Source organism: Trachurus japonicus, chromosome 5, assembly GCF_045865225.1.
Source record: "Trachurus japonicus isolate A0001 chromosome 5, Traja_1.0".
In the NCBI taxonomy this organism is placed as follows: Eukaryota; Metazoa; Chordata; class Actinopteri; order Carangiformes; family Carangidae; genus Trachurus; species Trachurus japonicus.
The window spans coordinates 6,193,557-6,205,181 of NC_140911.1; the positions used below are offsets into that span (position 1 = coordinate 6,193,557).

Sequence of the window (11,625 nt, forward strand, 5' to 3'; positions counted from 1 at the left end):
CGACATGAATAAAACAAGACAAGTCAACAAAAACTTACATTAAATCTTAACAATATGTATATGAATCATCATCCTAAATCAAAGAACATAATAATATGCTCCAATACACAGTGGTTATAAAATAAAGAGGCAAAACAAATCAAAGTGACAGCAAAAAAGCCTATAAAACCTTGTCTCGTTGTGTCTATCTGTCTATGCGTGTGTGCATGTCACTCCCTCCTTCATATGACACATTTCATGTCAACTGGATGTACTGTCATTTTCAGAGATGACAAAAAATAATCTTAATTTTCTTTTTTCCCCCCCCAACAAAAATATTCTGCAAAGAAAACAAAAACAGTGGTTCAGGCTGAGTTTGTTGTTAAACTGCCCCCTGGGGGAAAACCACTGCTAATTAAAATCAGGATTGTCAAATTTTAAAGCTGCAAATGTGCAAGAAAAGAAATGTGTTTTCAATTTCAATTTTTTTCTTGCAAATTTGTGAGTTGTTTTTTTTTCTTGTCAGTGTTAATCTCCAAGAATATCCCACTTATTTTCTTGTAAATTAACAACTTCAAACTTCAAAAATTCTGAATTTTAATCACAGAGAACTTAAAAAAAAAAAAAAAAAAAATCAACTGGAGGGAAACATGACAGCTCTTCACATTGTTGTAGCCAAATTACTCTATATTTTTTCTGTCTTTGACAATTAAGAGGTAGGTGAACAAGATACTTATTTTAATTTTTGAAAAGTAGGTGATTAGTTATTTTCTCTTAGCTTTTCTCTGTAGTTGTTTCCATTTACATGATTTGTAACGACTTAAAAATGATTCATCTGGGACTTAAAATGTAAAGTAAACACAGCTGTTGAAATAGTCATATCTTGAAGCCGAGCAGTGTTAGCCCACAGTGGTGGAACAAATGAGACGGTATGCACCGTGATGTTTGCACACGCACGTACTGTACATGCTGGTTCGCTTTCCACCAGAGTCAGCATCAGGACATTTAGTTTTCTTGACCTCTGATTTATCGGTTCTTACAGACGAGAGAGAAATGGTCACAGCTGCTGTTTGACAAACACATGAAGGTCGTCTGCATAAATGTCTAATCCGATACTGTACTGTACACTCCAAACTTTAAAGAAAATGTCAGAAATGTGAAGGAGTGAAATGCCCAACAAAGCCTCCAGCTGTCTGTACTGTATTTCAAACATATATAACCTGTAACATATAAACACGTTGCCCCTTTTTTGGTTCTTAGGTTGCCTGTAACATCTGGCCAGGGACAACGGATGAAAAAAAGCCTTACTGTCAACTCAATAAAATAAATTAAATTAATCATCTACAAGACGTCCTGGAGTGTTATGCGTCTGAATCTCTGTCTACAACCCAGATTCATCAAATCCAGAAACTCAAGGCCTTTCTGCCTGTGTTTGTATTCACATAAATTGGTGACTCTAATGTGCCCATGTGTTAACTTGAGTGTGATGGAGATTAAGCCCTTTTTCTCATGAATTCAAGGTGCACTTCAATAATTCCTGTAAACATGATGGACAGCAGTTGATCTAATATAATATCTATACCTAATTATGACTTACTTTGATGTTACTGTCCATTAATGTAAAATTAGAGTCACATAAATCACATAATAGTCACTATAAAGCTGAGCAACATCCAAGGACAGAAAATGACAGAAAGCTTCAGCTTGTTTTATTATCAGATCAGATTAACAACTGATTTTAACCATATTCGAGGATGATAAGGCACGAGCAGAAAGGACTGAACGACGCAGCAGTAAACATCACTATCACAAAACAGGTGTGGCAGTAGTGAAATTAAAGCAGAAGTAAGTGATATATTTGTGTTAATATAAGTCTTAAATAGTTGTATCTTCCGACAGCAATCACTTACATAGAGTGTTTGGACCGAAACACGGGTCTGTCAGTCACTCTGCTCTGCTCTGAGCCGAGGAGAAAACTTTTCTCGTATCCTACAGTTTTTTTCCAATGAGGAGAGAGAACGGCATGCAGGGCTGTGTGTGCAGCCAAGGGACGCCGTGAATGTGGTGACGTAGGGACGAGGACTGTTATGGTGCGTTCAAGGGAACTCGTAACTCGTGTTTTTCAGACCTGTGAAGTCGTACCAGTTCGATCTGGTACGAGTTCACGGGTCAGAAGTTACGAGTGGCCGTTATAGTGACTTTCACAGGTAAAACAGGTCGGAAAAACACGAGTGGGTTGCCTGGAATGCTACAAAGTCGTAAGTTGTGACTTGAAGCTGTAATTTACGGTTTCAAAAGCCGGCCTGGAACGCAGCATTAGCCAAAACGACCAGATCGCTTACTTCTGCTTTAACTTGTGTCACAGGAAGATTTCATAAAAAATTAAAATTTTGCCAAACTTCATCAACCATGGCTCCAAAATATTGTAATTTTTCAGGAAGATTGAAAATGTATTTAGTAAGAATTGGCTGTTATATGTTTCCAATCAAACGTTTTCATGCACCTTAGGCTCAAATTTTCAAATATCAAAAATCTGGGTGTTAACTTTGTGGAGGACGTTCTGAAGATGCAGTTGCAGCAAATTTGGTATCAATTGAGCAAAAATTGTCGGACGAGAAAGGGTTAGGAGTGATGGACTTCATCATTTGCACTGAGTTTAAATGTACAAAAGTTTCTAAAGTATTGAGGCGACATTTTGGTGAAAGTTGCAAAACTGTAGCACGTACGGTTGGTTTGGTAGGAATTTTCAAAGTTTTTAAATTTTATACGCTTATTGTGCACATATCCTGCCTTCATATAACACATACATACGAGGTTACAAGGTTACATACAGTACATAATAACCTTGTAGATATCTAATTTAACAGCATCACATCATTATCAGAGGGCAGTCGAAGGTTATCAGTCTTGACCAAACATATGAATGAGTTTGATATTTCACTTCTGCTGATTGTTCAGACCTGTTCAAATATTAGGTCACAGATATGAGGGGAACCTGAGGAGTATAAAAGAGCCTGCAGAACTTCTGGTAGTCGTACAGAAGCAACATGGGCAAACTACTCATTTGCGTCGGTAAGATGAACTCCTCACTCTCTGAAACTTCTCACCAAATATCTTAATTAGTGCGAATGCTGAAAGCAGGCTTTAACTTTTTTTTTACACTAATCTTCAACAATTTAAGTAATTTCCGACAATTTCATTTAAAAGAACCCCCTATGCACCAGCTATTGCTTCAGCTATGTTAGTTGCTTCATCAGCTTCCTGTAGCTGCCAGGTTCGACTGTATTGCAGCAGACTTCAACTCTTCAAACTCTTGAAATGTTACACTTAAATCTACAACTTTTGTTACTCTGCCTCTTTAACGTTTCTACTGCTTTTAGCCCTTTTAAAGTCATTTAGAGTTTTCATTTTTAGCATAAGCCTTTTTTCAACATTGTTTCAGCAGTTAACTCAGCATTGTTTCAACAATTTCTTCAGCTCATTCAGCATTGCTTCAGTGATAATGTTCAGTTTCTTTTAGCATTCACATGGATTTTCTGCAAGAAATGCTTTCATTTTCTAGTTTAATTTCATCTTGCATTGATGCAGACTGATTATTAATGACTCAATGTTTCTTCTCTCTGCAGGACTGGCACTCCTGCTGCATGTGCAGCTAGGTAAGTATAACCGTTTACCCACTAATGTGAATCCAATTCAAGGTAAGGTGACAAAATGTGACGGCGACTTGTTCCCTTTGCTGCAGGATCATCCTACACCCTCTCCTGTTACTTCACGAACTGGGCCCAGTATCGTCCCGGAGCAGGAAAGTACACCCCCACTGACGTTGACCCATGTCTCTGTGACCACCTCATCTATGCCTTCGCTGGGATGGAGAACAACATGCTCACCACCTACGAGTGGAACGATGAGAAGCTCTACACACAGTTCCAGGCCCTGAAGAACCAGTGAGTACAGACACATAACAAGGATTATGGTCATGCATGCACATCTAGATCAAGGGTTGGGGTTTAAAGTTGCTGTTGTTGTCGCTTGCAGGAACGGCAACCTGAAGACCCTGCTGGCTCTCGGAGGCTGGAACTTCGGCACTCAGAAGTAAGTGTTGATAAAAAAAAAAAATGTGTCACGTCGCTCTCCTCTCACTGTGAGGACGGTGCAGCTGAGCTCTGAACGTCCTCCTCCCGTGTCTCCAGGTTCACCACCATGGTTTCCAATGCTGCCAACCGTCAGACCTTCATCAAGAGCTCCATCGCATTCCTCCGCAAATACCAGTTTGACGGTCTGGATCTGGACTGGGAGTACCCTGGCGCCCGCGGCTCTCCTCCTCAGGATAAGCAGCTCTTCACTGTCCTGGTTCAGGTCGGTCATACTGATATTATATGATATATGATATGAATTTGGGGAAATCTTTGACAATCTATTTTACTTCTTTATTTCAAATAACATTAAATATTTTTCTTTGATCGCACTCTGAGACTTTCCAGAGTTTTATTTGAATTTTTGATATCCCTAGCAAAGGTAGAAGTTCTGTCTGCTTGTGTTAATGGGATATTTTTACATTTCTTACCGATGATTAATGCATGGGACAATAGTTATGAGGCCTGAAGACCTTCTCTATGAAAAAACAATGAAAATCACAGTTTTCACAACATAGAGCCCTTTAAATTCTGTGCTCCAACCAGTCTCAGGTTACTGTTCACCTTTATGCAGACGACTCTCTTCTGTTCGTCGTACACCGACTATGAACATTTCTGTCTCGTCTGATAGGAACTGATGAGCGCCTACGAGGCCGAGGGCAGGAGGACCAACCGTCCTCGTCTGCTGCTGACTGCTGCTGTCGCTGGTGGAAAGGGAACCATCGACGCCGGATACCAGATCGCTCAGATCGGCGCGTAAGTGCACATGCAAACATTAGGGCTGCTACACACTGTCTCAGTAGTCTCAGTAGAATGAACGTTAAACATTAAACCTCCACAGTGTCCTGGATTATATCCATGTCATGACCTACGACTTCCACGGCTCATGGGAGCGCACCGTTGGACAGAACAGTCCTCTGTACAAGAGCCCCGTTGACCAGGGAGACCTGATCTACTTCAATGTGGTGAGTGAAGGGATTTATATGTTTCTGTAAATGAGTAAAAATGACATGAAGGAGCAGATACTCACGCCGGTCTATTCTTAGGACTATGCCATGAAATACTGGAAGAGCAAAGGTGCCCCCGGCAAGAAGCTGCTGGTTGGTTTCGCCACCTATGGCCACAGCTTCCGCCTGGCTTCTTCCTCTAACACCGCTGTCGGAGCTCCCGCTAGCGGCGCTGGACCCGCTGGACCTTTCACCCGTCAGGCTGGTTTCTGGGCTTACTATGAGGTATGTGCTAACCTGAACCCCCAACAACTGTGTGTGTGTTTTGTGTTGGTCCTGAACCTTAATTGATTGTCTTTTTGCCGACAGATCTGCACCTTCCTGAAGGACGGAGCCACCCAGGCCTGGGACTCTTCCCAGGAAGTGCCATATGCCTTCGGCTCAGGGAACTGGGTTGGATACGACAACATTAAGAGCTTCCAGATTAAGGTAAGAAGTTGCGTATCATTACTTACCTTCTTGTCGTCAACATTTGTGATGATGATGATGACTGCAGTTTAACCTCCGTGCCGTCGCTCATGCGCTCTGCAGGTCCAGTGGCTGAAGCAGAACGGTTTCGGTGGAGGTTTCGTGTGGAGTCTGGCTCTGGATGACTTCTCCGGCACTTTCTGTGGCCAGGGAAGATACCCCCTCGTCAGCAGCCTGAAGAAAGGCCTTGGAACCGGGTCTGGTATGCACGAGATACATCTCTTCACCTCCTATATCAATATTTGCATACAACTATCAATTTCACACCTATTCCACACGTAACTCTTGCCACCTTAGAACCCAATATTGTTGTACCTCCCAATCACAGTTCTGTATACTTTATCGTGGGCCAAGAATATGGAATTTATTACCTGTACATTTTTTTTTATTTATCTTTACAACAATTTAGGAGAGCACTAAAGTCACTCCTGCTAACCAGTCAATACTTTCCACATGGCCTGCCTATCTAAACTGGGATTATTTTATATTTCTTATCATATGTTTAGCAAGCTTTTGTATTGCATTGTACAATGTTAAATCATGTTAAACCATGTTTGTATTTATTATGTATGAACGATTTTTGTACCTCACAAATGTATGCTCATTAGCTTAGAACTGTAGTCGGAGAATGCCACCCTACAAGCCCCTGGAGGTTTTTTTTTGGCATTTCCCCTTCACATTGTCTTGGATTTTAATATGTTACATCTTTTTTTAACTTTTGATATGTGAAAATAAACAAAAAAAAAATGTTTTCACTTCTTAACATCTTGAATTCGTATTTCTCTCCTCAGGATGCAGTGCTCGTCCCGATCCCCTGCCCCCAGTCACCCCTTCTCCCGATGATGGCGGCGACAGCGGCGGTGGCAGTGAGGGTTCTGGCTTCTGCGCCGGAAAGGCCAACGGAGTCTATGCCGACCCATCCAACAGGAACAACTTCTTTGAATGCAACCAGGGAAAAACCTACGTTAAGCGCTGTGCTGCCGGCCTCGTGTTCGACAGCAGCTGCAAGTGCTGCAACTGGGCCTAAAAGATTCAGAGCAGCGCTTCAAACTGGTTGTTCTTTACTTAGGGTCTGAGTTAAAAAACTAACATCTAACATCAAACCATCCAGCTAAAGAACATCTCTGTTAACGCCTGCCACTGATCTTTATGTAATCTGAATAAATAAGCAACTTTAAATCTCTGATGTGTCTTTGTGTTGTTCATCTCTTCACTTCTCTGATGTGTTTAAGAAAGTACCGTGACTGCAAAAAAAAAAAAAAAGACGTTTTGGGGCAAATTTTAAAGTGAAAAGAAGTAAATGACATCCCTGCAGCCAACACACATGAAAAACAAGCGCTTAAATATTGATGCATTGCTACTTTTTATTTCATGAACTTAGAAAAATATAAATAAATTAAAATTTAAATTGTGGCGGTGAGAAAGTTTGGCTGTCCTACTAAAGTACTGAATCTTTAAAAGACACCACAACTTCAACATCACCCGTTTGTCGTCACGCACTCTTCCTGCAGAAACTGTCAATGCAGAAAAAAACATAACAAATATAAATTGTAGACATAAATACTGGTCTAATTACTTACTAATAATTACTCTCTAATAACTTGATCTGCCTCAATTATAATAAGTCTAAATAAATATTAATAAAAGCAGGCAAAGTTTAAAAAGCATTATTCACGTATAGAGAATAGTATGTGTCAGCAAAATAACTTTATTTATAGAATACCTTTTAAAAACATGGATTGAATCTCATACAAATGCAGAGTTGTCCCTATTCTTAGTTTTATTTCCTATAATATTTTAGTGATACTGTAACTGCTTCTTTTTTTTCTTTTTAGAGCAGGGAAGCATTAAATTGCCTAAAAGTCTCCAGAATCTGGACGTTTAGGATCCTGATGTCCACCAGAGGGAGCTGTTGAGTGATAACAAGAGACAATCTTTTAGCCTTAATTTTAATTTTTTTTATTTAACCTTTATTTAACCAGGCGAAATCAATTAAGAACATGTTCTTATTTACAATGATGGCCTGACTTAAGGGTTAAATAGTGCGGAGGCTTTGAGTTAACATTTAGTTAAACATTGTTCACTGCCCTGATCAGCAGAGTCTTTGGAGATCTTTTTTCATCTGATTCTGACGATCTGTTGAAGGAAACTCTGTAACACTTTATAATAAGTACACACTATTAAGCATTAGTTAAGCATTAATAAATAGCAAAGTCTTCATTTATAACACATGAATATTCATTAGTATGTAGTTTATTAATACAGTTTCTGCTTATCAATGATGAGTAAAAGATTTTTAACTGTGATTATAAACTACATACTAATTAATATTCATGTGTTATAAATGATGAATTCAGTATGTAATGCTTAACTAATGCTTAATAGCGTGTACTTATTACCAGAAACTCAAATGAGTCGTCAGTGTTACAATTTTGTACAAAAACTAAGTTTCCACAGTTATTTTCAGTGAACATGATATTTGTGTTAACGAGCAGTTGAAGAGATGACATGGCCAAAGAGTGTAGCCTATGGTTCATCAATTTGTGACTATTTCTTTAATGTTGACAGTTTTTTTTGTCTGTTATTTCTGTTCAGTGGATCATGGACATAAACAAAAACAGTTGTCAGTTCTATTCAACTTGCATTAAATGATCAATTTTGCATTAGACAGATCTGAACCTTTAGATAGTTTTTAAAAAGTAGTTTACATTGTTTACCCTGTTGTATGGACTATATGAGATTGTCTAGTTAATAACAGGCTACAACGCAAAGTTGGCAGTAAAGACTTTAGTGACCCTGAGGCTTTTCTTTGGTCACACATACTCAGAATAAGTTTTTATGAACTGTTAAATAATAAACGTCTCCATCTCAACTTTTGCTGATTGTCCCATATTAAATAATAAGTCAATGAATCAGCCACAGATCCCACAGTGAACTTAAATCAGCTCATGATCTTTTTATAGATGCTGTGGCGGCTGAGGCGGCTCCTCCCGCTGCAGTGAGTCACGTTGATGCTGCTGCAGCGGTTCAGAAGTTTTATTTAAGTTTTTGGAGACGTTCACAAAATAAAACAAGAAAGTGTGACACAGTTAAGTCAGAACTGAACTTCCTGTGTGACCTCACTGAGTCATCAATAAGTATCTGTGTTGTTCACCTTAGTTTCCCTGAATCAAAGTGGAGATGTGACTCGTCTGTGGTCCAACAAGTCATGGTCCAGTTCCCGGGATTTTATTTTTATTGATCCACGACTTTTAGTGACAAGATGAGCTTCTGCATATAGAAGGTGACGTGAGTTCCTGCTGAGGCTGAACACAGAATCCCCACTGATTTATGACAGAAAAATGTTTTTCAGCCTTTTTGTTTTTAACTTAACTTTTTATTTCACCTCCTACATTTACATAATCATAAACACCATGTCAGCTGCTGTTTTCTCAGTTTTTCAACAGGAAATAAAACTAACAAGGACAAAATAACAAAACAACAATTATAGCTGCTCTGCAGCGATGGGTCGGGTCTGGGCTACTTTTGGGCAAATTTAGGCAATTCTGAGCAACAAACAGGAGGATAGGAAGACAAGACAGTTGTCCTTATAATGTCCAATTTGCATCAGTTGAGGATTGAACCCACAACCTCGGGAACCAAAGACTGTTGTCTATCGCACTGAGCTAATTGACAAGTGGCAGTTCAACAGTGGCTTCACAAATTGAGTAAGCCATTCACTGTCGTGTTGGCAGATTTGAAACCACAGTAAAAAGAAAAATCAGTTTTTGAGGTAAAATAATGGTATGTATTTGTCAAACATCTACTATGAATCTAAGATGTTAGGAGCCTTTGCACATGGTCCAGTCCAAGCTATTTGGATTTTTAAACTTAGAGGCTTTCTGTGACGCGACAATTAGGACAATTGTCTGGTATTTCAGGTTGAGGACATCTGACATATCGATCTGTCATCATCATCATCATCATCATCACCCTTGCTGGGTCTCGAACCCACAGCCTCTGACACCAAGAACCAGCTCCTAACTCGCTGAGCTAATTAGCTGGTAGTGAGACCTGCTGTGTAGCTTCATTTATCCACTCAGGTGAGCCAGTGCCCGGGCAGCTGTTGTGATGAAATGGCCAAAATGTCAATAATTCAGTCATCTAAACAAAAATCTGATAATACATAAATTGCATCTTGACAGCATGGAAATGTTGGTGATTTGTTTTTAATGATAAGTGTTTTGCTTCATAAGAGAAAATATGATGTTTATAAATTCCACTCTCACATTGGCTGCAGTTGTTCCCATGAGAGCAGAATTCAAAATGTTCTAGAAAATTCAGTTTTTGAGATAAAATTCTGATATTTGCTAAACTTCATCAACCATGACTCCAGAATATTCTCATTTTTTTTCAGGAAGTTTGAAAACGTATTTAGCAAGAATTTGATGGTATATGTTTACAGTAGTGTTTACAGTCAAACGTTTTCATGCACTGTAGGCTCAATTTTTGCTTAATCAAAAATCCGAGAAACAAGTTTTGTGGAGGACGGTCTGGAGATGCTCTGTAGCAAGTTTGGTGACAATTGAGCAAAAATTGTGGGAGGAGATACATTTTAAAAGTTTTACAGTTATTGAAAAAAACAGAGTGATGGACTTCATAATTTGTAATAAGTTTAAGTGGACAAAAGTTTCAGCAGTATTGAGGCGACATTGTGGTGAAGTTTCAACACTGTAGCATCTACCGTTGGTTTGGTAGGAATTTTTAAAGTTTTTAAATTTAAACGCTTATTGTGCCCCCCCTAGGAGGGGGGGGCACATGTCCTTGGAGTTGAGTGAATCTGGCATGGGGTCGGATGTTTCTGTGAAGTTTGGTGAGTTTTCACCCATGGGAAGTATGACTTCCTTGGAAGAAGAAGAAAGAAAGAAAGAAGAAGAAGAAGAAGATTATAGCTGCTGCGCAGCGATGGGTCGGGTCCGGGCTACTTTTGGGCAAATTTAGGCAATTCTGAGCAACAAACAGGAGAATAGGAAGACAGGACAGTTGTCCTTATAATGTCCAATTTGCATCAGTTGAGGATTGAACCCACAACCTCGGGAACCAAAGACCAGTGTCTATCGCACTGAGCTAATTGACAAGTGGCAGTTCAACAGTGGCTTCACAAATTGAGTAAGCCATTCACTGTCGTGTAGGCAGAAGAAGAAAAATCAGTTTTTGAGGTAAAATAATGATATGTATTTGTCAAACATCTACTATGAGTCTAAGATGTTAGGAGCCTTCGCACATGGTCCAGTCCAAGCTATTTGAATTTTTAAATTTAGAAGCTTGCTGTGATGCCACCATTAGGACAATTGTCTTATGTTTCGTGTTGAGGACATTTGACATTTTGATTGGTCATCATCAATATCACCCTGGCTGGGTCTCGAACCCACAGCCTCTGACACCAAGAACCAGCGCTTCACTCAGTGAGCTAATTATCTGGAAGTGAGACATGGTGTGTGTCTTCTCAAATAGACTCAGGGAGTCAGTGTCCGGGCAGCAGTTGTGAACGCAGATTTCTGTTATCTAAACAAAAATCTGTTAATACATAAATTGCATTTAGACAGCAAAATAGCTTGATGACATCTGACATTTTGATCGGTCATCATCATCATTATCACCCTCGCTGGGTCTCGAACTCACAGCCTCTGACACCAAGAACCAGCTCCTAACTCGCTGAGCTAATTAGCTGGTAGTGAGACCTGCTGTGTAGCTTCATTTATCCACTCAGGTGAGCCAGTGCCCGGGCAGCTGTTGTGATGAAATGGTCAAAATGTCAATAATTCAGTCATCTAAACAAAAATCTGATAATACATAAATTGCATCTTGACAGCATGGAAATGTTGGTGATTTGTTTTTAATGATAAGTGTTTTGCTTCATAAGAGAAAATATGATGTTTATAAATTCCACTCTCACATTGACTGCAGTTGTTTCCATGAGAGCAGAATTCAAAATGTTCTCATACATTTTAAAAGTTTTACAGTTATTGAAAAAAACAGAGTGATGGACTTCATAATTT

At 39.4% G+C, this 11,625-nt stretch overlaps 1 protein-coding gene across 1 annotated transcript; it reads left to right on the forward strand.

Annotated features, from left to right (window-relative positions):
- Positions 1–3,510: 3,510 nt before the first annotated feature.
- Positions 3,511–6,629, forward strand: LOC146986931 (acidic mammalian chitinase-like). Its single transcript, XM_085775808.1, has 10 exons — positions 3,511–3,635; positions 3,722–3,923; positions 4,015–4,071; positions 4,170–4,335; positions 4,744–4,868; positions 4,954–5,077; positions 5,159–5,344; positions 5,429–5,548; positions 5,651–5,789; positions 6,379–6,629. Exons 1-10 carry the CDS (start codon positions 3,587–3,589, stop codon positions 6,612–6,614), a joined length of 1,404 nt encoding a protein of 467 aa, XP_085631934.1. The 5' UTR covers positions 3,511–3,586; the 3' UTR covers positions 6,615–6,629.
- Positions 6,630–11,625: the final 4,996 nt, after the last annotated feature.

What these genes read in the sequence shown, in the direction of transcription:
- LOC146986931 (XM_085775808.1), top strand. Translation starts at nt 3,587, where the DNA reads ATGTTTCTTCTCTCTGCAGGACTGGCACTCCTGCTGCATGTGCAGCTA. An exon ending in TTCCAGGCCCTGAAGAACCA is followed by an intron (nt 3,924 to 4,014) that starts GTGAGTACAGAC and finishes TGTCGCTTGCAG; the next exon opens with GAACGGCAACCTGAAGACCC. An exon ending in CAGATCGCTCAGATCGGCGC is followed by an intron (nt 4,869 to 4,953) that starts GTAAGTGCACAT and finishes AAACCTCCACAG; the next exon opens with TGTCCTGGATTATATCCATG.